Source organism: Brachionichthys hirsutus, chromosome 9 (genome assembly GCF_040956055.1).
Source record: "Brachionichthys hirsutus isolate HB-005 chromosome 9, CSIRO-AGI_Bhir_v1, whole genome shotgun sequence".
Taxonomy (NCBI): domain Eukaryota; kingdom Metazoa; phylum Chordata; class Actinopteri; order Lophiiformes; family Brachionichthyidae; genus Brachionichthys; species Brachionichthys hirsutus.
The window spans coordinates 4,912,041-4,938,273 of NC_090905.1; the positions used below are offsets into that span (position 1 = coordinate 4,912,041).

The 26,233-nt window shown below is 43.0% G+C and overlaps 3 protein-coding genes across 3 annotated transcripts; 2 read left to right on the forward strand and 1 right to left on the reverse strand.

Annotated features, from left to right (window-relative positions):
• cbarpb (CACN subunit beta associated regulatory protein b) lies at positions 1-7,627 on the forward strand. The gene is made up of 9 exons (XM_068743880.1): positions 1-71; positions 885-1,043; positions 2,548-2,609; positions 3,046-3,208; positions 3,621-3,792; positions 4,123-4,269; positions 5,090-5,324; positions 5,447-5,636; positions 6,145-7,627. The coding sequence occupies exons 1-9, from the start codon at positions 1-3 to the stop codon at positions 7,625-7,627; spliced, it is 2,682 nt and encodes an 893-aa protein (XP_068599981.1).
• Positions 7,628-19,484: 11,857 nt separating this feature from the next.
• On the reverse strand, positions 19,485-23,303 carry dynlt2b (dynein light chain Tctex-type 2B). Its single transcript, XM_068743773.1, has 6 exons — positions 23,257-23,303; positions 22,908-23,041; positions 22,440-22,509; positions 22,039-22,102; positions 21,872-21,958; positions 19,485-19,866 (listed from the first exon to the last, which is right to left on the reverse strand). The coding sequence occupies exons 1-5, from the start codon at positions 23,301-23,303 to the stop codon at positions 21,911-21,913; spliced, it is 363 nt and encodes a 120-aa protein (XP_068599874.1). The 3' UTR covers positions 19,485-19,866; positions 21,872-21,910.
• A 1,164-nt stretch (positions 23,304-24,467) lies between these two features.
• Positions 24,468-26,016, forward strand: si:ch211-276k2.2 (receptor-transporting protein 2-like). The gene is made up of 3 exons (XM_068743507.1): positions 24,468-24,669; positions 25,262-25,580; positions 25,939-26,016. Exons 1-3 carry the CDS (start codon positions 24,518-24,520, stop codon positions 26,014-26,016), a joined length of 549 nt encoding a protein of 182 aa, XP_068599608.1. The 5' UTR covers positions 24,468-24,517.
• Positions 26,017-26,233: the final 217 nt, after the last annotated feature.

Genomic DNA, 26,233 nt, shown 5'->3' on the forward strand with positions numbered 1-26,233 from the left:
ATGAGCAATGAGTCTACTGTCTGGAACATCCGACCAGAAAACTCCACAGTAAGTTTATTTTTCACCAAATTTTTCACTGGCTTATTCTAAAACTTCCGTTGTGTGTGTGTGTGTGTGTGTGTGTGTGTGTCCAGGACCATACTCTGCCCTCATATTCTCTTCTGGATGATTGTCTGGTAATAGAGAACATCCTGACCTGGACCTGAAATAATTAAATCTCAGATTTAATCTCAGCTTTAATTTCCCTTTCCAGAGACATTACCATGTGACGTCAGAGCGTAGCGCTCATTAACACTTCCTGTGTGCTCGCTCTCCCCCAGGGTAGAACCAACAGCGTGGTCTTTTGTGCTGTAAATAAAGTGTGCTATCTTTACGAGCCCTTGGCCCTCACTCTGATACTGCTGCCTGGTGTGGTCGCCTGTTCTCTCACTCGCCCCCCCCCCCCCCCCACCCATCTTTCGTTTATTAAGATATTTCAATTTGTTTCATGGGTTTTTGCAGAAACCTTTAGGGAGATGCATTTTTAGCCATTTGAAGTGCTTAACATGATGGCCAAAAATGACAAAAGCATATTTCTTTATTTAAACATTCTGTAAAAACATAATCCATAAACAGAATGCAGAAATAAAATAAGAACCTAATGCATATAATACATCTAATTACAGCAGTGGAACAGTTTAGAAAAGAACATTTGACAGTAAGCATAGAACTGAGGCTCATATTTAGATGCTGGGTTTAAATGCAAGGACAAATCTAATATGCCTTTAAAATCAGAAGGCTTTTTTTGGTGAATGAGAATATATTCGTAAAAACAAAGTTAGTCAGATTGAGGTTAAATATCTTGCCTTTGCTCTGTATTCATTTGCATTTGCGTGACGTTGTCCAACTTTTTGCACGACTCAGGAGATACCTTTCGAGGCTGATAAGCAGAAAGATGGGTATATGCTCCTGGTGGTGATTCTCCTGATAGGAACGTTGATCTTCATCTCCATCGTCCTCATCACCTGCTGTCGCTGCTCTCGAGGAGGGAAGTTCTGTGCCAGGTACGATGCAGAAATGATACATTGCATTTCAGTTCATTTGTGGCAACCTCATCTAGATGGATTTGCAAAGTTTAGGTGTTTAAGTTCCAAATTAGTTGGGGAACAATGTAAGGAACCAACAGTCAGGACCTTAAGACAGCAGTAGTAGCAGTAGCACGATTTGAAAATATTATGAAAGCATTCTCTGGGATTTTCAGCCATAAAGGTTTTGAATCAACTCCATTTGGATTCTGATGCCTGGTGTTCTTGTTATTTAATCCTCTACACTACATCCCAGCACAATAAAACCAAACTTCCCAAACTTAAAATAGAACAAATATAACACAAAACCTGAAATCCCTTTGCTTCACAAAGCTAGTTTGGACTCAGATCCAGGTGCTCCGGTGGTGCATATGTGCACGCAGGTCGTTGACAGATGGACACTCTCCATGAGCTCATATCCCGCTATCATTCAGGGCCTGACTGAATGATGCTTACATAATAAAGTTCATTGCCATTCCAAATGAAGCTAACCAAGTACCTCCTTTTGTACTGTATCGCTTGCCCTGCCCAGCGTGTACGATTATATTAGCATGGCTGATTTATCACAAAAAAAAAAATCAAGGGGCCTTAAAATGCTTTTTTTGCATGAGTACTCTTGAATATATGAGGGTGCACCAGATAGATGTCGAAAACAGAGAGCGCAGCGACCGAGCTGTGGAAAGCAGAGGCTTGCCGGGGGAGAATCAGGAAGGCTGGTACAAATGATGAGTGTAATGAGATTTCATAGCAGCCATCAGCTGTGATTAATCTTGCGTCTCAACCCTGCCCCAAGTGCATATGGAGAATACACACAGTGTGCAGAAGCAGGAGCCACAGAGGAAATGAAAGATAAGAAGAAGCGCAGATTTGGGCGGACAGAAAAATCCCTCAAGTCACTTCACACCCGCACAAAGCGCAAGCACAAACATGCAGCTCGTAGCACAAAGGCATATGATGGAGGGGGCAGGTAGGGAAGGGTTGTCTGTCTGTCTGTCCTACATCATGACGTAAGTTCCGGATGTGGGATTTATTATTGGTGTTTGTTTGAGGATGAGCAGTAATTACAGGTTTTGAAACGGGAAGTCTTAAAGATAAAACATACCAAAAGAGTAAACAATTTGACCTTTATTTTCTCTCCGTCCTTAAAGATGAGTGGAAACGTACAATCAATAAAGCACAGCGCTTGCTCAGTTCAAGAGGTCCCCAGGCCCTGAAGGTGATCAAGTTACTGGTAATGAGTTAGGCCCTCATTGATTATGCAGGCAGGCAGGCAGGCCTTCAGACGGACAGCAGAGGGAACATTCAGTCCTAATGTCTTGGCATTATTGTGGACTTCAGGTTTTTAAACCATTGATGTGTAATAAAAGTCACACTGAAAAGAATGGGGGGGGAAATATACATTCTATTCTGGATAACTTCTGTTTGGTTGGACAGACGAGAGACAGACTTCAGCACTGATCTGAATGTTTCTGTGTTACACCAGGGCCAACGATGACCCTGAGAAAACCAACACCACCTACACGGAGGAGCCTCGGCCCACCCACGGTAAGAGGAAAAGAAATCCACGAGAGAGGGCGATGGGAACTAATAAAGAGACCAATAAGTCAGACACGGAGGCATATTGGAGTCAGGCAGGCTGGAAGATAGAGAGATTGGAGTGATGGAAGCGAGGATATTTTTTTTATCAGGTCAGCACAAACATTTAATGCGTATTCCATTAATATATTGTCATGACAACCGAGTTATTTTAAGTAGCTATGCAATTCCAGGAATAAAAAAAAAAAGTTGCAATCAGTGAATGTGTGTGGCAGCTAATGAAAGTGATTTATTAAAATGCCCCATCCTGTTGGCAGCAAGCTGCTTTTGCAAGGCTTTTTATTTCGTTTTCCAGTCATCGATACACCAGAGTATCATCTGGAGCCCAGATCCAACTCAAATCTAAAATCTACTGCCCCCCCATTCTCTCTCCTATCTCTGGTAGAAATCACCATCCGGGTGGACGAGTCAGAATGCCTGTCCATGGCCAGTTCCAACGACCAGGCGACTGAGCGCTTCCTCTCCACGGGCACCACGGGCCGCCGCGTGTCCTTCAACGAGGCCGCGCTCTATGATCACGGCAAAAAGGCACAGGAGAAGGGCCGCAGGTCAGACAAGCAGGGACGCCATCATCTGAAAGCTCGTCTCTGTGGTTTTTCAACGGGCACTGTTGTCCGTAAACTCCGGCTTTGATGCGTTTTAATATCAAAGGATACATATTTTACTTTCACTTCGATGCTCATTGGGAATTCATTCTGAATACGTGATGCGAGCTGTGAGCACAAAGCGCTCTCTCTCCCTTTGCCGTTATTTTCCTGCCCTACTTTTCATTTAAAGCCCGAAGCTTGATAGGCAAATTCTTCTAAAGGGAATCGCTCTCTGGAGCTAAGTGTGAAATCCAGAGCGCCTCTGACTGTGTTGCACTCAGACACTGGGCTGTTGTCTCTTGTGGGACAAGCTTAATGATTTATTCCTTGTCAAACAGCTTTCACTGATGTTCACTGATGCCCCCCCCTCCAGGTACACTCTGACAGAGGGCGACTTTCACCACCTGAAGAATGCCCGGCTCACACACCTCCACATCCCTCCCCCGGCCCTAAAGATAGTCACGATCCACGAGTGCGACTCTGCCGAGAACAGCATCACCATGACAACACGTGCCGTTGCTAAGTCGGCGCTTTCCATCTTCCAGGTGACAGCCTTTAACTTGCCATTACTTCCTAATGCCTCATTAGTCTCGGCCAGGGCCAATTGTAACAGCGATCACTCAGATCGGGGCCAGAGACTCAACCCAGTGTAGCCAAACGCAGGAAAAAGGATCTGTCGAGCACGTACATTCCAACCGGCCGTGCACATCGATTTCCCATTTAGGTGAGGCTGTTAAATTACTACTACATTATTTACTACAGTCGACAGCAGGAGGCTAGTTATATATGATTCTGAATGACTGGGCTGAACGACAGGCCTCTGCACGAAACAAGCAGTTTGATAAAGGATATTTTTTGCGTTTGCTTCCCTTCAGCCGACGCTGTGCCCTCTGCCACAAACGGCGTTGACCGGCCTGAGCGTCAATCCCAGCTGTGCTCTCCCTGGAGACGCTCTCAACTCCGTGGTGAACACAAGCTTCAGTGAGAGCGCCGTCGCTCTCAGCATCGTAGAGCCAAGCTCTGTAAGTTACCTCCAGACAGTGTAAAATATATTATAATAATAATAATAAAGGCGGGGCGGAGGTTATGTACTGTAATCGCCGGCGTCTATCCATCCGTCCAAATGTTCTGGACGGATCTTGATGAGATTTTCAGGAAATGTTGGGAATGTTAGGAACAGATGATTACATTTTGCCGATGATCCAGAAGAGATCATGGATTCTGGATCAGTTTGAAATTGCAGTCAATGGAGCTTCAATATTTGTTCCTCAATATTTCAGTTGATTATTGACCGATGTTTATTGAATTTGGGTGGGGGGCCTCTATCTCGCCACCGAATTTCATCCAGATCGGATCCAGAATGGCGTTAGGAAGAAATATTAAATTCTAACATCAAAAATCTGTTGCAAATCAACTATGATTCACTTTCACTTTTCATGGATGGTGTGTGAAGATACCAAAAACCACTTGGAATCTTTTGATGACGATCCAGATCACCATGTGGATTGGTGTAAATCCAATTCAGTGCACCTTTGCTGTGGGAAAGATCTGCTACTCCTTCATGTGACGAAGAACCTCCTCTAAATTTGGCAGTGCTGAGGAGCCATTAATAAAAGAGTGTAAAATGCAAATATCTCACAAGTACTGAGTGTGCATACAAATTACCTTCAAGAGCTCATGTTAGAGCGAACAACCAGCAAGTTGGCCAGAGATTCACGCATGACACGACTTTAGAGGGACGATCAACAAGCGCGATGGTTAATTGGTCGACAACACAAACCCCTTGTGGAATACAACAAGAATGAAAGTACACTCCTCTTTCTGTCACCTTTCTCTGCACAGATCGAGATGAGAGTGGGGCCACGGGGCCGCGGCAGCAGTGTCAGCGTCGGGGACGAGGCTTCCGGCAGGAGCGGTGCCCCCACTGTTGGGAGCTGTGCTGGCAGCCAGAGACCCATGCTGCAGTTCTTCACAAAACTGCGGCGCCACGCGAGTCTCGAGGGTGCCAGCCCATACTTCAAGATAAAAAAATGGAAGCTGGAGAGCAGCCAGAGAGCCTCGAGTCTGGACACCAGAGGTAACAGATCCTCATCGGCGTGAAGTGTGTGTCTATTGTATTGTTTTTTTAGCAGCAGTCTGTGCCAGTGCAGCGGGGGGTTTTGTAAAGGCCGTACCTTCCTCATGTTTGGTGCGAGCCAGGCTCTCCGAAGAGGAGACACTTCCAGCGGCAGCGAGCGGCCAGCGAGAGCATGGACCAGGACGACAATGACGCTCACCACATGGACCTCATCCAGTACATCGCCCGCACCCAGGACGTCACCCACCGTCCCAGCCAGCCCACTACACGCCTCCTCTCACCCACTTCTACATCACCCCCCTCCCTCGGCAGGTATCTTTAATTCCCTTGCCATTCATCCTGTCCACTGCTTTGCTGCCTTGCACTCATTTCTTACCTTGATCTAGAAGATGAATGACCTGACATGGTCAAATAATGTCATGGTGTCGCCAGAAGTGCAAGCAGATTTTGCCAAGTATTTTCTTTCACTGAATAATAAATGAATCAGCATTTCCTGTGTTCCTTCACAAATACTTGGAACTAAAAGGAGTTTTCTGGATTCCATCTTGAGATAAGAAACTGTGTTAGGTGCAGTAAGGAATCTTTCTGTCTGTCATCAGGATTAAATCACATCATCTGTATTCAGAGCAGTTCTGTTAACAACATGCGTCATTGCAAGCCATGAAAACCATTGTGTGCACTGTGAACACAGCCATGTCTCAGAAGAATGTGTCCTGCAGATAAGTGCCATGACACTGACACTTGTTTTGCTGTTTGTGTTTTTTTCCCCTTCCTTCACTCTTTATTGCTTTCATTTGTATCTCATCTCTCCACACTGCAGGCTAGAGGTAGAAGTGATGGTGGAGCCCAGTGGCAGCCATGGAGGACCAGGGGTGATTGGCCTATCCCCTGATCCCCAAGATGAAACACTTACCCTGGAAAGCAGGGAAGGTGCATACCCTTTGGACCCCCAGGAGCCCCAGTCCCTTTACAAAGACATCTGGTCCCTACGTGCGACGCTTGAACAGTACGCAGCCTCCGACCAGAGCAGCAACAATGACAGAAGCTCTGTCTGCAGCGATGCCGACAGCATGTGTTCGCTGGGCGGGCGCTTAGAACCCGAAAGAGGAAGACTGCCCAGCCACTCATCCCAGGATTTGGGTGATGAGGCAGAGGGTGAAGAGGACGACAAGGATGGTGTGTATCCGGATGACAAGCTGGGAGTGAAAGCGGGAAAACCAAGGAAACAGCAAAGCACAGGATCAGAGCGAGGTGGCGGCGATGGAGAAACCGGGACTCGTAAATTGCTGCAGATGGATAGCGGCTATGCGTCCATCGAAGCGCCATTTCGTGGCCCAGAAGACTTGCGACTCTTTGGAAGCCTCGGTGGCAGCCACGCGGAGAGGACAGCCCATGAAAAAAGGCATCACTTCACCCATGCAGGAAGATCTGGCACCATTGGTGACAGTTTTGAGTCTCATTTCTTTGAGGAGGAGCCGGACGACGGCGTGTCTTTCGGTGCCAGTGGCGGGGGGTCCAAAGAGCCGAGCTGGTTCCCATACGGTCAGATGCTCACGCCTCGGGAGGCAGCGCAGGCTTCGCCTCAGCCGCCAACGCTTCACCGGAGAGACTACAGCATAGACGAGAAGACGGACGCCCTCTTCCACGAGTTTCTCCGCCACGATCCTCAGTTTGACCTGCAGGAGTTGCCGCTAAGAAAGCACCGCTCACGAGTACACCTCCGCAAGCAGTGGCAGCGGCACAAGCAGTGGAGCGACCCTGGCGTCCGGCACATCCAATCCTCGTTTGACAGGCAGCGCATCCCACTACGGAGGGGCGAAAGCGTGAACTATCCACTGGACGCAAGTTACCACAGCACTCTCCCTCGCATTGTTAGCGCTCCCGATGAAGAGGGCAGCGACGGGACTGGGAGCACGCCCAGCACTCCGAAGGTGGCGTCTTCGACTGCTGAGGAATCTGGCATGGGCAGGGAGCACAGTGTCGCCGTCGGAGACGCTGGGAACTCCTCCTCTCCTTTACCACCATCGCATCCTGCCATCTCTGATCAAGACGGAGGGCTCGTTGAGCAGCGCGAGCCTCGGGAGGACAGCAAACAATCAGAAACCGTGGACGAGCGCACGTCTCCTCAGCCGCCCGACCCCTCAGGCTACGGCCCTCAAACCGTCACAGCAGAGCTGACAGACAAACTGACAGCAAACCTGGATGAGCGGTTGTACATGGGCCTTCGCAGGACCAAGGACACGCCCCCCGAGTGTGTGACGGTGACAGCCACGCACGCTTCTCCGGACCACAGCCCAGTGTAGCAGGGCCCCCCACGCCCCCCTCTCATGCCTGCTGTAACACACTTCTGCTTCAAGACAATTAGGATTTATATGATCCACGATTAAACACCCAGGCGATCTCAAACGCAGTCGCTCCGTTAGATTATTATAATGTTGTTCAACGTTGCTATTTTACAGTTCACTGGTGAAAACAGACAAACAACAACCGAGCTTAACATGTCATAATGGTGCATTTTGCTTGTGATTTGTCCTTATTATTATTATTATTATTATTATTACTACTCCTGTCTTTGCTGTCCAGTAGGAATGAGTGATGCTGAGCGCCAATATGGCCGCTGCGCTTGTTGATCCACTGTGAACCCAGGTGCTATTTGACAGGTAGAGAGCAGAAGATCTGGTTGACGGTTACCCCACCAGACCTACGGCTGTGCATTTATGCACAATAAGCAGATTTACCACTATTAAGGAGCTAAAGATATTTTATTAAACTATATTACCTATATCATATCTATATGAGGAGTAGTCATCCAAACTGGTTGCTGAGATTAGGAGTTACCAGCTGATGGGTGCAAGTATAGTATGAAGTACATATTGGGTTTTTTTCTTTTATAGAAATGTGTATTTATTTATTATTATTGGATGGACAATAATAACAGAGAAACTGCATCTGGGAAGTCCACCCAAACGTGTTCCTGCTATTCATCCCACTCAGAATCATTTGTTGCGCTTGCTGCTTCTCCACCCTGCAGCAGCATGACTTGATTCTAATTTGCTTTGCACTTTATTTTTGTGCAACGGCATTGAAAATGGCAATGCAAACCACAGCAGGTTTGAAGAGGGCAGTCTCTGGCATGGCAAGACGGGAAGAAACGGCTCCATCAGCACTCTGGGCATCACTGCCTCCTTTCTTAACAGCACATTTACAGCTGTGAGGTGGGCGGTTTCATGTGGTTATTACATTTTAGATGAAAGTTGTGCACGGGGCTGAATTAATATTTTTTGACAGCAAATTCTTGTTTTGCCCCTTCTCTTCCCCTGAGAAATTTTACAGTGCAATTGGTGCAAAAGCCTTGACTTCTGTCAAGCTTAAAAAAAAACAAATGAACACAGGTAGGAAATAATTATTTTACTTTTCTGTCTTATGACTTCATCTGCAAATTAAAACTAGAAACGTACTCAGAGAGCGCAAACCTCCGCCAAGCAGCTCATTCCCCTCGTAATTGGATTTCCACCGTCCACATGGTGATCTGGATCATTACCAAAATGTTCTAAATTGTTCTTGGTTTCTTTATACACCAACCTTACTGTATATAATGTCCATTTCCATGTCTATTTTAACCCCCTTGTCATCCTTGGAGTCAATTTGATCACATTAAATGATTATAATTCTAAAAATACTTTTTTTTATTTCATATTTCTGAATTTTAATTTGATGGGTAAAACTATGAGTAAGCATCATAATGTGCTTAGCACACATTGGTGTTCCTCTGGGATCAGTTTGACCCTAAGCTGTTTTAACTGTAAACACTATGAATGTATCTCTGCAGCAGCTCAGTTCATTGAGTTACTTTGTTTCCACCGTGGTGAAGATCAAACGGTTCAAAGGGCTCCATGATTCTCCTGCAACATTGTTTCCTCTCGTTGTTCCTTTACTTCCTGTTTCAATCATAGCGTTGGATCTTCCTCTCTTCCAGTTCCAGATGTGTCTCCATCTCCACATCTTAAATGGAACTCCTGCTCCAGAAGGCAGGCTTTGTAGGTCATGAGGCAGTCCCAGCTTTTGTTGGTGTTTATCAGTGAGTTATTCGGTGGATGTTCGATGGCGCCATGCCATCAAACGCCATCAAAATCGTAACCTCCTTGGTAACAAATCAGCACTGCCTTTCCAATGAAAAGATATTTGCAGAATATTTTGTGTGGGCAAACATTTCAAGTATTGTCCAGAATGATGGTGAGAGCAGCAGGTTAATGTTAACTCTCTTAGAATCTGATTCCCATCTCTTCCATATGCCAGGAAGGAAGGCACTTGAGAAGGTATTGAAATTCTCATACCATGAAAAGGAATCCCACCTTTCATCCTCTGTGTTCCTTTCCTCAGCATTTGAGCCTGTTGCCATGCAGTAAATAGAAAGGACTGACTAGAAAATCGAGGGAAGAATCATTATTCTCTTCTCTTTGTTTCGGTCTGATGCTGCTGCTCCTTACCAGCCTGCCGAGATTAGATCTGTTTCCTTTTGAGCTTCACTCGGAAGTGAACTGCGAGGCAGTTCTGCGCTCCTCATTAGGAGACGAATGACTGGAGATGAAAGGATGGGAACTCCGGAGGGGAGAGAGAGTCGTGACGACTAGACAATCGCCTTCACACAGGACCATCTCAACACACACACACACACGATGAGCCCTTCTGACACCATGAATAAACAATGTGTTGCGAGGCCATCTTATTAAATCCCATTAGAATATTTCTCTGTCTGAAGTAAATGAAATCCACTTAAGTATGATGGAACAGGGTGTTCCTGACGGTAGTTAACCCTCTCTACGCCAACAGGTCTGGGAGAAGGTTGAAGAGCGCTGCGTATCCAACAGCTCAAAAACGAAACGTCTTGCTGGGTCTTTCGGAGATAGCAGGCGTGCAATTTCAAGAAGATGGCCATATGGGGTTTATTTTGAATCCCATCATTTGTACAAAATTGAAACTTCGCTCTGTATACAAGCACAATGTGACGGGAACTAGACTTAGTAATTGTCCAGTACTAGGTTTAGACAGATACTGAATTACTGTAGACACTGTGTGTGTACTGATCAGTAGCCTGTCCAATGCATCGATGCATAGCTGTGTGTAGGTGTGCATGAGAGTTAGCGTTTCAGTAGGAATCTTCATGCTATCTCGGATTTACCATTAAAGAAACAACTCCGTTTATGCTAATTTGTTTACAGCCGACATCAATACATCGGTATGACTAGACGTTTTGTACTTGCTAGGATGCTGTCACTGATGACATTTTGTGACATTTGTCTCTTTGAATGAATTTATGTATTTTGTTTTTGCTTGTTTCTGCTTAATTTCTCAAAGAAAAAGAAAAAAAGATGAGATTTGTTCTCAACTTATCTTTTGATGATCCAAATCGATTGAGCCTTGAGGGACCAAACCTTGAAGATATGTTATTTTTCGGAATGTTTTCCAAATCTGTGAATAAATGAATTCTGGACAGAATGTTCTACCTTGCTCTTATTTCAAGCAGGAGATTGTTAATCTAGCCATGGGAACGCAGCATATTACAAGGGTAAATGCATACACGAACACACCAAGGACAGTTCAGCACTATAATTGGTCATTTATTAATTTCATTCATATATGTGTTCCTTTAGTAACTCATAAAAGAGTGAATATGAATATTCAATATTTTATTCAACAAGGTGTGACACCTAACAAAAATTCAATATCAATGGCTCATGTAAAAAAATATTTTTACCAGAGATACAGTTGTGTTTATATATCTGAGGTTTTAATTACTGGTTTGGTACAGCATGATGAACTAGGATTTAATCTAGATTAATCCAGATTAATCCATATTCCTGAGCAGAAATGCACCAGTTCACTTTTTCAAAAATTTGGGATGCAAGCAACACCTCCAACCAAAACAGTACTTAAATCAATTCAAAGGGCAGTGCATAATGATTTAATCAAGTTAATGTGAGATCATTATAATATTCATTAGAATGAATGGAGAAAATATTTAGATCAAAACAAATAACTAAATAAAAAATGAGAAAAGCTCACAGAAACACAACAACAGTGGACAGACTGAGTCTGTGCTGCACTGCTCCAAGTTGCATATAAATGCTGCACATCACTTTGCGTTTTCATATTCAAGGCCTGCAGAGTGAAGTCTAAACAAGCTGCATTCATTCCGTGAGGGGTGGGAGCATGAGGAGGAGCATTTGGAGAATCCGACATTGAGTTTTTCTGGAAGAGGGGTGTGTCCTTCCCACTGCGTATGCGTTTATTTCAGTCTTTTACATCATCCTTTGCCTGTCTGTTATTACTCTTTGTTGTCTGCCAGCCAATCGCGGAGCTGGATTGCACAACAGTTTGGTTCATTCAGTTTGAAAAGTTAGATTGTCGTCTGTGCAGAATATAAAATCTAATGAAACGTACTTTTGGAAGCTTCAGATGCCTTTGACCCCCTCAACCAGCAACAGAGAGCTCGAACAGTTTGAGACCATCTCATGCAACAAAACTGGGACATTTCTCAGATGAACACATCATTTTTAAAGAGGTACCAAGGGGATCGTCCAGCTGTGCTCCTCGGGTATTTGTACCAAGAGCAGCTAGGACATAAACATGAGTTATTTAGTGCTTGAGCTTAACCAGACCATTTTTAAAAGAAAGCAAAAAAGTAAGCAGGTTGCACGGTGGCGTAGTGGTTAGCGCTGTTGCCTCACAGCAAGAAGGTACTGGTCTTAGAATCCTATCTGTGGGGCAATTGTATGTTCTCCCCATGTCCGCGTGGTTTTTCTCCGTGTTCCTCCCACATTCAAAAACATACAATTGAGGTCAATTGCTTCGTGAACTGTTATGAATGGTGATAGTTAGTCCATTAAGAAATAACTATAACCTACTCATGCTGGTCCATTCACAACTAAAGTGTTGCCCATACCGTCCTGAGCCACGGTTAGCGTTGCGTCTTTGTTTCATGCATCCATCCACCCACATGTAGCACATGAAGGATCTGCTGCACACACAGGAATGAACATATATTTATCTCTGCAATCACCTCCACCTCCGATATAAGACAAACTGTTACTGAGAGGGGAAACCCCCCCTGCCTTCATCCCTCCTCATCGCTCCCCTGCACCACCACCTGCTCCCCCCGCTTCCACCCACGCATTCCCCTCCTCCTCCGCTATTTCCTTTAGAGTGAGCCCCTCCAGGCAGCATTTCGAATGTGCTGGAGATGCCGATGACTCACCGGGTTCCTCTTTGATCACGACTAGGTGGCCGTCCTGTTCTCGCTTATTTTATGCGGCTTATTAAATGCGATGCCAAAAGCTGATAGGTGTGAAATAATGTTGAATGAGGTGTGTGTGTGTGTGTTACAAAGGCATAAAGACAAAAAAAAAAGGTTTTACTACCTCGGTGTTGTTTTGTGAATTCCACGGGGAACTAAGGCACGAACAGATGACTGTAAAAAAATGTGTCAGTCTGCCTTGGATGCACAGAATACAAGTAAAATGCAGAATTAATTGAAAACACAATGGTAATATGTTATCAGAATCTTCCGTTAGAAATGTAATGTCTGCATGTTGACATAGACGTGGTGGATAGTGTGGTTATTTGTTGTGCTTTTTACTGACACCTCAGTAAAAATACCTTTGCAGGTATACACAACTCAGAAAAAGAGAGAGAAATGCATGACTGAAAATTAAAAACAGTGAGAAGGTGAGAAAATGAGTCGGTGGGGCAGATGAAAAAAGGGCCGGAAAAGATCAATGTGCCAGAAGGACTCAGAGAAGAAAGTAAAGAGGAAAAACAGGCCAGGAGAAAACCCTGGAAAGCTGATTATGCAGCATCTCCTACCCACGTAGTCAGCCCACGCTCACTCTCTCCACCTCCTCCTCATGCTCCTCATCTTCTTCCTCTTCTCTTCATTCTGGATTCTGCCATATCCATTTGCGCCCTCCATTTCCCTTCACAGCTGCGTCATCCAGCGTCTCATGGTCCACCCCTGCCCTCTCCTCCACCCCTCCAGAGACGGAGCAATACTCTCCACTGCATAGCCTCATTAGTACATGCAGACTTAAGCTTTTGCAGCAGTTCTACAATTCATAATGGGTTGAAGGACAGAAACAATCCCACACGCACGCAGGCATTAATCCACAAACTGAACAATTCTGAATTTATTCATCAACAGGATAGTAAAAACCAAACCCAAAACCCAGTGCAGAATCTTGCAGCATCTAGTGGTTGGGTTGCAGATTGCAGCCAGTCTCAATTCACCTCATTTTTTTAAGTTATAATAAATACACACCTTCGAATAGCACATCCCGTTATCTCCTGCAGACTGGACCTTTAAATTACCATCTGAACACAACATACAGTAAATCTCATGCAAGTGTCCGATTGGCTTTTAATTTCGGAACACTATGTTTCGACCACAAGGACATGGCTGGAGGGTTAAATTCCTTCCATGTTGACATAGATACTTCTCTGAGTGGGATACATAGAAGAGCCGATGAAAATGAGGATCTAAAGTTGTTGAATTCCCATTCTGCTTGTCATCAGCTGACGAAAAAGGAAAAAGGAAAAGCCAACATGGATGACTGTGGCAACAATCAATATTTCTTTTGTGTGGCTTTATGGGTAGGATCAGCTCTTTGTCTCATTGTTTCAAATCAGACACGCTGTTTTTTTATTTATTTAAAATCTGTGCTACAATCAAGCATTACTTAAATGGATTTAGAAATAGAAGTCATGGTGGAGTGTGAAAGTGAGGCGGCTGAAAAAGAAGCTGCTCTGTCTGGTAGCATGGCAGCAGATATAACTGCCGTGTTGCTTGCCAGATGGCAGCAAAGCAAGCAGGCTGTTTAATGCAAGCGAATCATAATGCTGCGTTTGAACTGACTGATGTGCAAAATTAGCAGCTGTTTATTAGCAAATGTGACAAATTATCTTTATCCGTTCAGTTGCTGAAAAACCAGTTGTCCTGTGTGTGGGGGGGGGGAGTCACACAATTGCCTCCAAATTTGGATGCTTTTCTCTTTCTGATACTGGGGAGACACCTTTCTAACATTTCCCTCTTATTTGTAGCCTAAAATTGGGATTCTTTACTGGGATTCTCATGATATTGTGAATTTATTCTCATAATATTTTCTCAGATTGCACCAGATACTTGAGGTCTCTTTAAAGACACGTTGTCACTGGGTGTGGTGTAACAGCATCAACGGATCTCGGCTCTAACTACAAAAGCTGTTTTTTTGCACCAACATAGCGAGTCTTCATCGGAGCTGCGTGGCAACAAGGTGTTTGGTGATTCATTTCAAAAGCAGGGGCGAATCTCTGACGCTGGGAACGCAGCTGTAAATTAAATCTTAGTGTAAAAATAAAAACAGGAAACGACTTCCTAAAAAGGAAATTCTTTATTTTATTGCTCATTCACACAGAAATGACAAGTTTCACCACCCGCTTTGTTCACAGTGTGTTTCCCTGCTTCAGTTTACTGATTACCCTGACCCATGAATAATTAATCAGACCCAGAGCAGCTACATTCTGCTTGCCCTTATTACAAGCCTGCTCTAACACACACACACACACACGCACACACACTCACATTTTAATACATTGCGTTGACTTCAGTCCATGGTGGACACCTAAATTCACACCTTTCTCGAACCTTGACCAGGACCTCAGATATGGATTTCTTTTTAGAGCTCTTTTTGGCCCATCTTGGATTCCGGGGTCAGAACTATGAGTCCGAAGATCATCCAGTCCCACAGAATTCGTAGGAGTTGGAATAATTAAGCTATTTAGAGGTGCGGCACAGGTACAATGGGATTGAGCGGAAAAAAGGAACGAGGCAGAAACATACAGTTAGCTGTGCGTATGACTAAACTGGCTGCAGCAGCCTGACTCACCCTGTTGCTATGGCAACCTTAAGACACGCTCCGCTTTAATGTAGTGTTTTCAGTTGCCGGCGGCTGCCAGCTGACGGTTAGAAAACGTATTGGCCTCCGGAAAACACTGAGGAGAAAAGGAGGTTATGGAGTTCAGCGTATGAGCGCACAAATGGCAATGAAAGCCTCTGCAAGAAAAAGAGAAGGGCATTAACAAAAATATAATGGACAACCACCTCGCCCTCTCTCTCTCTCTCTCTCTCTCTCAGCACTGCAGTATAAAACCCAGCCGCTGCTTCATTTCAATTTCAGAACTGATGTGTGTGGGTGTTCAGCTCAAAAGCCCTCGGAAGGTAAAAGCCATGCTAGATGAAGAATGGCCTCGCTCTATGAAGCCTTAGAATGATTAGATTATTCTGCTTATATGTACGTTCTTCTTGTTACATACTACTCAAATCTTCCCTGAATATATTATCATCCATCATCAGTCATGCTCAAGTGACTGTAACATTTTCAAACGTTACTGTACAGTACTTTGTGTTCATGTGAACTTTACACTGTTCTTTCTAAACCATGGACTTAGGTGCCTATAAAAGAGATAAATATAACATACAATAGATAGATAGATAGATAGATAGATAGATAGATTTCAGGTTTTTGCTCCTTTGAGGCTGGCCTAGCGGGTCAGTGTGGCAGCAGGTGAGCAGAATAAGTTAAGTGATGTGAAGTCAACAGCTATTAGAGTTTCTAATGAGCACAGTGAGTATAACTCCCCATAGTGTTCTATGCGAAGCATGTGGAGTCAAATGGATTGCTCGCTTATGATTATGTTGTCATGGTTGCAAGAATAATTTTCCTGCAGTATCAAATTAATGAACAAACAATGGCTACTTATAAAAAAAAGATTCAAGTACATTTGACTCACGACTCCAAAAAGCTATTCAGGATCTGCCACAATGATTTAAGCAGGACAAGAGTGAAATTCATTTAAAATTCCATCCATCCATCCATCCATCCATCCACAGTGCAGAATTGTTTTGTTTAATTGAGTTTGATCGTTTGCATTGTCCCACTTGATGATGTAATAGAATACACTTGTGCTGATTAACTTAACTACCAATAGGGAAAGACCAACTCTGCCCTCCGACCAATCATAAAACTTCATCAACCATCTTATGTGTTTCAGGGAACTACGGATGAAGGGCTCACTTGATTTGTCCAACCAAAATTAAAACCCAGACATACCGATTCTTCTGTTACCTACTGCATGAATGAATGAATGAATGAATGAATGAATGAATGAATGACTCATTGACCTACAATAATCTCTGAGTAGTATTATTTTTAATTAAGCCTGCACAACTATTTTTTGTACAGTCTCTCAGTGTAAAATATATATATATATATGTGTCATTATTTTGGAATGGGAAGTGATCTAATTTCCCAGCACACACACACACATAGGACTCAGGTCTGACACATAACCTACAGTTAATTGGCAGCAGAAAATGAATCAGACCGAACACCTCGACACGTCCAACTGCTCTCAAGGTGGGACGAGCACAAAACACAGGAGAGAGAAGAATGATGGTCCTCGTGTTTAATTTAATCAGGTCCTGTGTGCACACAGTCACAGTTCCAGGCAGCTCATTAACAACCACTATGGAAAAATAAAGGTTGCAATTCAAAGACTAACACAATAAAACAAGACAGGCTAATAAATAAATGGACAATATTTCCCCTGTGACCTCCCAAAGACGGGCTTGACTTTAAGAGGAGTGATTCTAATACCATAGTGCAGACATGTAATAAAAGAAAGAGATTCTCTTTATCATCCGGCTGCCTGCTGCAGCAACCCGCTGACCGCCTGAGTGAGCGGCCTGATTATAAATGGCTCTGTAGAGGCCGTTACGCTACAGTCTTTATCAGCTTGTTTGACTCACCAGGAAGCCACAGAGATAAGAGTGGGAAGGTGAGAAAAGAGTTTCAGAAGAATGATAAAACCATTACTGATTACTGTATTGTAGGTCTTTGAATAAATAAGTCCAAGGTTGGAACAGACTTGTTACTTTTAGAGCAGAGCATCAGTGGAGGTATCCAAGCTAAACTCTAAACTCTAAACATGGCTACTTTTACAGTGTTTTTAAATCACATACGTATTCCAAGGTGTTTTTTTTTTTTTTTTTTTACAATTCTCAGCATTGCCACTGAAGCACCCTTGTTGCTTCTGGAGACACAGCTCCGGGCACTAGCAATGATTCCTTAAGCTTTCTTAATAAAATAAATAAATACATCTTTGTCATTTGTCAGACTCTGACTCCACCAATAGATCCCTCATTTGTTTTGTTTGTTTACCTATAGAGCCAATATTTGCTTTGCTCTTTTCGACTCAGTCCCTCAACCTACACCACACTGCCAACGAAAATGAAACCCTGGGCCAGTCATCTGGGCATTCTCCTCCCTCGATCGCTCAATGTTTATTACCTCGGCCATGGAGGACGCATTCACCCGCGCTCATTTGTCAGGAAACTTTATCAAGGGGGTGGTTATCGATTAGGCAGAAACTAATTTCATTCTGTTGCGGATCAGGATATAGATAGACATTTCCTTTATGATATATATCCTTCACACATTTTGTATAACAGTCGGTGATTTGTTCCTTTTATTCAGGTTACATAACCAAAAACAGCCACACATGTCCTTCCGATTGGCCGCTCATTGAATAGAGGACCTTACTGTGTTCACCTTTTGTTTCGTAACAGTTCACAATGAAAAAGTGACGCCAGCTGAGCCACAGGGGCATGAAGTAGGTAGTGATGACTCTGTGTGTGTGTGTGTGTGTGTGTGTGTGATGCGTGGGAGGTGCATGTGTATACTTCCATGTACTGTAGATACATAAGAAGTATTATTTTCTTTGGTGGTGTTGTCACGTGGTGGTCCATGCGCGTTTACGTAATCGTCATTATTCATTTCCAGATGCGATGAGTTTTTCCTGCGGCCCAACGCTCTTCTGCCCACTCCCATTCTCTGACATTAAAAAGCGCATCTTGCCTCACAAACTCCACCAGTGCAGTTACATAAAAAATCCAACAGGTAAATGAGTAATTATCAGTCACACTCAACAGGTTCAGCAATGCACAGTTTGTTTGTTAGTTTTGTTTACTAGTTTATGCTGTACCTAAGATTTAAAAGAATTATTTCCGTAATCAGATATAATAGTTATCTCTAACAGTCGTAAATGTAAGTGATTGAAACCTTTTATGCTTTTTATTCATCAAATTCCTAATCAAATGTAATATTGTAAACTTTCTCCTTCCTTTCTAATAGTGTCAGCATGTCAGAGCTTACAAATACAGTAAAAATGAACAAATACAACTTCAAACTTGTGAAAGTTGTGATCTGGTCACATTCTGGGCTCTTGTAGGGACTCCTTAAATTCAGGCTTAGCTCTCTCCACCTGAGACGTGACGAATGGAGACGGAACGGATCAATCATTCACGTCCTTCATGCACTCGTATAAAACCAGAGAAGCACTGTGCGTGTTAAGCCGTGTGCATGCATTCCCCTTTAATAAATGAGGTACGTGAATGCTGCTCAGATTTAAGCATGATGACTCAACTGTAAGTCGCTGCTAATGTTCATACTTACACTGAGCTGAGGTAATTAATTCTAACGACCTCTCTGCCCTTTTGCTTGTTTAAATATTTATCCAGCAGCTTGGCACCGTGACAAAACAGCTCCCGTAGAAGTCGGCGAGATTGATTTAATTCTCTGTAATAATTTCTTGCTGTTAATGAGCAGGAATAGGTTTGGTTAAGGAAGTCCATTAATCATCTTGTCGAATAATTACCCCCATATGACCCATATAAGATGTTGAAAACTGAAAAAGTAAAATCACATTGGTGATCAATAACGGTGGCGTCGCTCGGCGCTACTTGACGCGTGAACCTGTTTGTTGTCAGTGAATCAAAGTGACATGGTTACAGAAGGCGCTCCGTTCTGAAAGGCATCCTCGCAACTTTGTCATTAATCTGCTTCTGACAACTTTCAGCATTACAGATGCAGCAAATACGCTTCAGTCATATGTCGCCATGGCAACTGCTGCCAGGCCAAGCATCGTCTGGAATCAAGAGCCATTAAAGCGGCTGATTACTGAGCGGGACAGGCTGGGATGTTGGCAGAGATGGCTTGGATATGATTTTTAACAAACATCAACATTCACTTCAGTCACCTGCTGTTTATTTGAATTCAAATAATTCACTGACATCATGTAAGAGTTCATTGTCATATTCTTCCATGTGTGGACTCTGCCCTACTTTGCAGCACAGGATCTCTGCATGTGGTTGGAATGTAATTTACTTGGAGCTGACAATAAATCCATGTCAACAAAACATGCAAGGCAAACAAAGAGAATGGGGAGTTGCTCAAACAAATATTCCTGTCTTCAACACAATGCAGAGCACAAAGTCCCACCAGTGGATGGCCTGATTTGCTGTGTGTGGAGGCACTGGGTTGACGGCCATCATGGAAACCAGGAGAGGACTTCTGCTTTGGCCGGGGAGCTGCCGATGTCACTCCTTCTTTGGGCAGACGTTAATCGTTGTCTTTGAGGTGGTCAAACTCGAGCCGCTAATGACGAGCAGTCACTGAAACAGCCAATCAACGAACCGTCAGTCCAGCCATGTATGATGTGCATTGGTTCAACACTGACAGCGTAATGTGCTTCTGTGTAATATTTGCTTCAAAAATTCCACTATGAACCAAGTAACAAAATCAAATCTGACAGTCAAAGTAAGTTTGTCTGATTTACCGTAAACGCATCGCATCTAAAGATGAGCTAAAAGCATCGAGTTACTACTGAGATATATAATTATCAAGTAGCGATGATGAAAAATACAAGTATTGATACAAGTTGCACAAAAGAAGCGTTTTATCATTCCTTGATATCCATGTTACACAGAAACTAGAAGATACGGTGCCACCAACTCCACTCATCGCCAAAAGAAAAGCATATTATATATTTTAATATTAGAATATCACTGAGTAATAATGTGGCGAGCTTATTTCTGAAGTCAAGCGTGTTGGAATTCTAAATGTCAGTTCAGCCGGTAAATATTGGCACCAGCATCATTACACAATTGCCATTAGTCTCGATATTATAACTGTGTGTGTTGTTCTAGTTTTGTTGGGTCACGAACAGTTTTTAAAAACTGTTTTGCAAAAAAAATCTATTTCAAGTCTTGGTGAATGCAGGAGCATGAGGCCTCGATGGAGGAGGAGAGCACCCGGGATTAGTCCAGTCTACTGAGGCAGAGCGGAGACATTCTGAGCAGCACCAAGACAGACACAAGTGACAGCCACTCTGACACGGATGGAGACCCTGAGTCACGACCACGTCGGAGCGCCGCTTCGGTGGCAAAGTGAGTGGGAGTAAAGAGAGCGGGAAAGATAATGGAAGAGGTGGCATGGGAGGGGGGGGGGCAGGTGAGCCGACATCAACCTTCGACATGAATGAACCACTGGAGGGATTTCACATGGGCAAGGCTTAACACAGGAAGGAAGCAGGAAAGTGGGCGAGGTGGAGAAGTAGCAAAGTTGAAAGTAGACAGACAGAGGGGGGGGGGGGTTCTATCCGGCCTCGTCACTTTCCCTTCGATCAGTCCTGAATCAATCACAATCACAGTAAATTGGGTGAATTGATGATGCTGCTGCTTTCCACCAGTCTGGGGCACAGAGAGCAATTACCATTACTGAGCCCTGTTTAGCATTGTGACGTAGACAATTTGACTTCAGACGGGGCGGTGGGGGGGGCTGTAATGGGGTGGGGGGGTAATTCTGTCTTCACAACCTATTTCACATATGAAGTGCTTTCTTTCAAGCTCAGCACAAAAATATAGACTTCTATCAGAACCTTCTCTAAGCAAAAAGAACATCGATCGTGCCGTACATCAAAGCTACTAATAATGTAACCGAAGCGGAGGCATTTGAAATAAAATGAGAATATTTTTTTTTTATAAAACAAAGGCAGAGCTATCTGCAGGCGATGCAAGCAGAAGGCCATGTTGAATGTTAAAATGACATGAACTCTTTTGAACTTCTTTTTGGGGGGGGGGTTATAAAATACATTTTTCAGCTCCTCACTAAAATGCTTTGACACACTTTGGCACACACTTTTTGGACTGCAATGAAGTCCAGAAGGAAATAAAAATAACCCTTGTACTGATGTACAGTATTTTAAGGAGGCTACGGAACTGAACGAATTCTGTCTGAGAACAAGATGGGAGATTAAAAGATGAGGAAGGAGTGCCCTCATCTGGTGGTTTTCGGTTATTGCATTTGCAACCTTACTGCATGGACAGCAATGAGCAGGAGGCGTAATAATAAAATCACTAACTTGTTTCATTTCATGTGGTTCCATTACTATTTATACGACATTGGTTGGGAAAATACAAATTCAGGAACCTTAGTGTCAGTGGAAGCTGGAAAATTGTTTAGAAATGCCTGATATTAAACGGTATGATAAAGTTAGACTTCAGGATTATTTAATCTATGACAGATTGAGATGAAATTAAGGGCACAGAAGAGAGCGAAGACTATTTACAGGCATTAAAATAGAAAGAGATAGGAATGGCACAAAAAAACAGCACAAACCTTCAAGTTGGGATCGTTTTAGACTGAGCGTCTTTGTCTTCAGTAGTAATAGCTTCCAAAAACTGCCACGGCACAGAACAAGCTGTCCTACAAAGGTAAAACACAAGCCCATGAGAATTTCGTTTTCCCCCCACTCACATCTGATTGAAGGAAGCAAAGAAACCTACATTCATAAAAACATCTTCTGCATAGTTGTCTGTGTCAGCGTCCCAGAAACACCTTGATGACATTCTGAGAACAGAAGAAGGAAAAGAGCATCGCAAAGTTTGTAGATTCATGAAAAACAGACAATGCAATTGAAATCCAAACGTTCTTCATTTCACTGACTTTGATTGCAGAAATGGGAAAAGAAGATCTGAGTAAGTATTAGCTACTATAACTGCAAAGATTCAAATATTACTTTGAAAATGGTGTTTCTAATTTAGCAGAGAAAAAAAATCCTACAGCAATGAAATTCTATCTTAAAATACATCAAATAAATTCATTAAAGCTCATCACATAAAGGTTTCAGTATTTGGAACATTAACAATTATGTATTGTTTACCAAGAAAACCCCAAAGTAACTTACTTGACACCTTGTCCTCTTTGTTCTCCAAGCAACACCTGGACGACCAGCTTATATCGGTCAAAACCGGCATCTGTGGATGGAAAGAAAGTCGCTTTAAAACAACATGTCCTTTATTTCAGAGGGGATTTTAAGGTTCTTCTTCTCCTTCTTCTTCCTCTTTTGGCTTCTCCCGTCAAGGGTCGCCATAGCATTTCCACACAAAATTATATCTATAATATGATGTTTCCTCCCTCTCATCCCATTTACTTGCTACCTGTGCATTTTATTATATAATCTTTTTATTCCTTCTACTATTGTGTTTTAATGTATTTTCATCTTTACAAATTCATGCATCTGTTCTCGCCTTGTTTGCTCTTGATGTTGCATTTATGTAAAGTTGACTCTTTAACCCAAAGCTGTGGTGTTGTTGTTGTTTCTAACAGTACTTGCACATTCCCCACTAGCTGGGCTGCAGTAAGCGGCACCCACTCTTCACTTTGTCCTTGATGCTCTCCGCCAGTGTTCGGGACAGCGTGGGGACTTCCTCCGGGTCGTACTGCATCCCGGTCAGCCGCTCCCTCACGGTTTCACGGATACACTCCTTCACCACGGCTGGTTTAAACCTGAAAATATTTAGCAACGTGAGCGACACAGCAATACAGACGTCAGATACACTGTAAAATACATTTTACAGTATTGTTAGTTCAGTTAGTTCAGCACAATAAGACACTTACATGGAGGCTAACAAAATAAACATACCATTTGAGATAATCTGCTTGCTAAAGGCTAACTTCATTATAAATGCTAGACATGAAGATTAATCTCGATCACGACTCACTTCTGCTGGTGATTAGGTCTAATGACGTACGCATGTGTGCCCTCCATGATGTGTGTGTATTATTATAACTTTAGCTACAACAAAACAGACGACGTTAGCTTCGCAGGGTTAGCAGTTACCATAGCGACGTATTTTCCTAGTTTCCTGTTTCAAAATAAAGGTACGGAAACGACCTTTTTTTAAATAAAAAATAAAAACAATTTAATGTGAAGCAGGGTATACACCAGGCATGGGCAAACCCAGGCCCGGGGGCCATATGCGGCCCGTTGGTCTTTTTAATCCGGCCCGCCAAACTTGTCCAAATTATATCATTACATAAAATTGTATTATAATTAAACCTCATTCATTTGACCTTTTCTCTGTAATGCTACCTGTAAAAGGCCAAATCCTTTAATGCAATAGCTTTCATGTGTCATTTATATTAGCTCACGCAAGTACTCCATCCATCTGTTCTTGGTCCAGCCTTCCTGTCAAATTTTAGAACCGATTGTGGCCCGTGAGTCAAAAAGTTTGCCCACCCCTGGTATACACTATCGATCTGATATAATATTGTGCCTTTTAGATATGTTGATTTTGAAAATGTTTTGTAAAACAACTTTGTCAAGGTTCATCCCTTTTAGCTTCATTTAACATTAGTATCATTACTTATGTTGGATATGAATGGGAAATGTCTTCTTATCTTGAGTTACCCTTTTCTTTCTGGGCACTTGATATTACTTTTACATCAAATTTCACTTTTTCCTCCCCTATGTCTTTTGATATTGACAGTAAGTTGGTAACCAAAGAAGTAAAATGTTGAATTCAATTCCCTTCCATTTCCAACATCATTTCAAAGCTCCTCTGATTTCAGGATCTCTTAAAAGGCACCGAGATCAAAACATTTCTAATCTGTCTTCTTTTAATTGAGAAAAGGAGCAAAACAAATTCTTATTTTATTGGCAAAATATCTCTCCTTGTAAGAAAAACGAAATATATGATTATTTTTAGGCAATAAGTGTGAGGAAGGGAAGAGGGAAAGTACCTCCTCTGCGTCTGAACAGGGCGAGATTGCGCTTGACGCATTCGGATGATAGTATTGCGCAATGCTCCCTGCGTTCCCGCAACACAAGTAAATGTGAAACTTATTGGTTTCATTTCACCAAAAATCTATTTTGGGCGGGTGTATATAAAGTCTTCCAGGGGGAAGGCGAGGCATTCAGACTTGTTGGTGGACTGAGCAGATAGTCTGTGTCTCCTCAGCGGACGCCAGAGCGCAGACGGGATGGGATTATATAATTGGAGAGGCATTTTCCAGACGAAGGCAACGGATCTGGACCCAAAAGACTCCTGGAATCTTGAGTTTGATGACACTCTGGAGCCTGACTCCCCAAACCCGGGCTGGGCGCAGTACATAAAGAGCACAAGCGCAAGGTGGTTTGGTGTTTAGTGTAGTATGCAAATTAGGTTGATATAGAGGATACACAAAGTTTATCATGGCATGTTTGCGTGTTTGAGTTATTGTGTGTGATTTCACGGTAAACCATTTAGTTATATTTTTCTTATCTTGTATGTTTTATAATAAGGATCAGGTTAGTTATAGAAAATAAAGCGAGAAGAAAGCGGCTCGGTGGATTTAATGTTGCTCGGGTGAAAGGACCACAGCTTTTAGACTGACAGCAGCTGAATGGTATCAGTGTAAGTGCGTGCGCAAAACTAGAAAGTGCGCATAAAATATCAATGCCCCACAGGGTGTTTTGTAAAACACACTATTTCCATTCTTTTTTTTAATAGAAGCAGAGGCACAACAGCTTAATACAGTGTCAGTTGTTCAATTTGACATCTGTTGTCATCTAAAGTGGTCATGGATGTGACACACACGCACACACACACACACACACAGTTCATACCTCTGAGCATGATACACTGAAAACACAACCTTCAGAATGTTTCCTGCTCACCAGTAATTTTCTGTCAAAGCAAATCACTTTTTCCTCATGAGGCTGACTAAAACTATTTTGTCATCCAGGTTCAGGTGCAGCCAATGCCAAAGAAGTTTTCCTTCCAATCATGTGATCGTTCTATTCCACATGCGCCTGGCGAATGGGCAGGGAACCGTCAAGGTGAGGCGCTTCAAGCAGAACTGCAAGATTTGCAAAGCCGCCCCAATGGAAAGCCCCAGTGTCGACGATGACAACATCGGCATCCTCCTGGAGAATCTGGTGGAGAAGATCAGAGTTAAATGCTACCATGAACCGCCGAAGACTGGGGGCAGGCAGTTTGTGAACATACCTGTTCAAAATCCCCATGAGCCTTCTCACTGTGAAGGCTGCATTGCAGGCATCTGCAAAAGATAGACTAAACTAAAATGATTCACTTTACTTTGAGAGACACAACAGCCTTTTTATGACTTAATTTGTATTAGCTCAGATAAGCAGATTTTATTTCCTGTACATTTTGCAAAGTGTTCAAATGAATTTCAAATTCTGTAATATTTCTTATCAGAGCACTTAAAATTTTAATTAATCAGCATTAATCACTCCTTACAAACTACAATGTAATGAATTAATAAGAGGATACAACATGATGTATGTGTCATGGATTATGTATTTTCTGCTCTAAAATAAATTGGGCTGTCAATGACTGTGTTTTATTTATTTTTTATGGGTGTAGCATATTTGAATTTTCATTTCATTTCTCAAAAAGATCAAAAAAGCTCCTGGTTTTCAAAGCTGGAGGTTTTGTTTTCCGTACCATTGTAATAAACTGAGAAATAGATTATGACAACTTCACAAATAGTAAGCATAAGAAACGTTTGCTAGAAACATGGTTCAGGAAAAGTGAGCATATTATATTAGAGCTTGTCTGTTTTTTTACTTCAAACAACATCACAATAAAATGGAAAGAGGCTGGCGCCTATATGGCGTGCTTGGGGTGAAACCAGCGGACACCTGGTCCTCACAGGCCTCGATCTGTTCGTGTGTGTTCTGCCAGCAGGCGT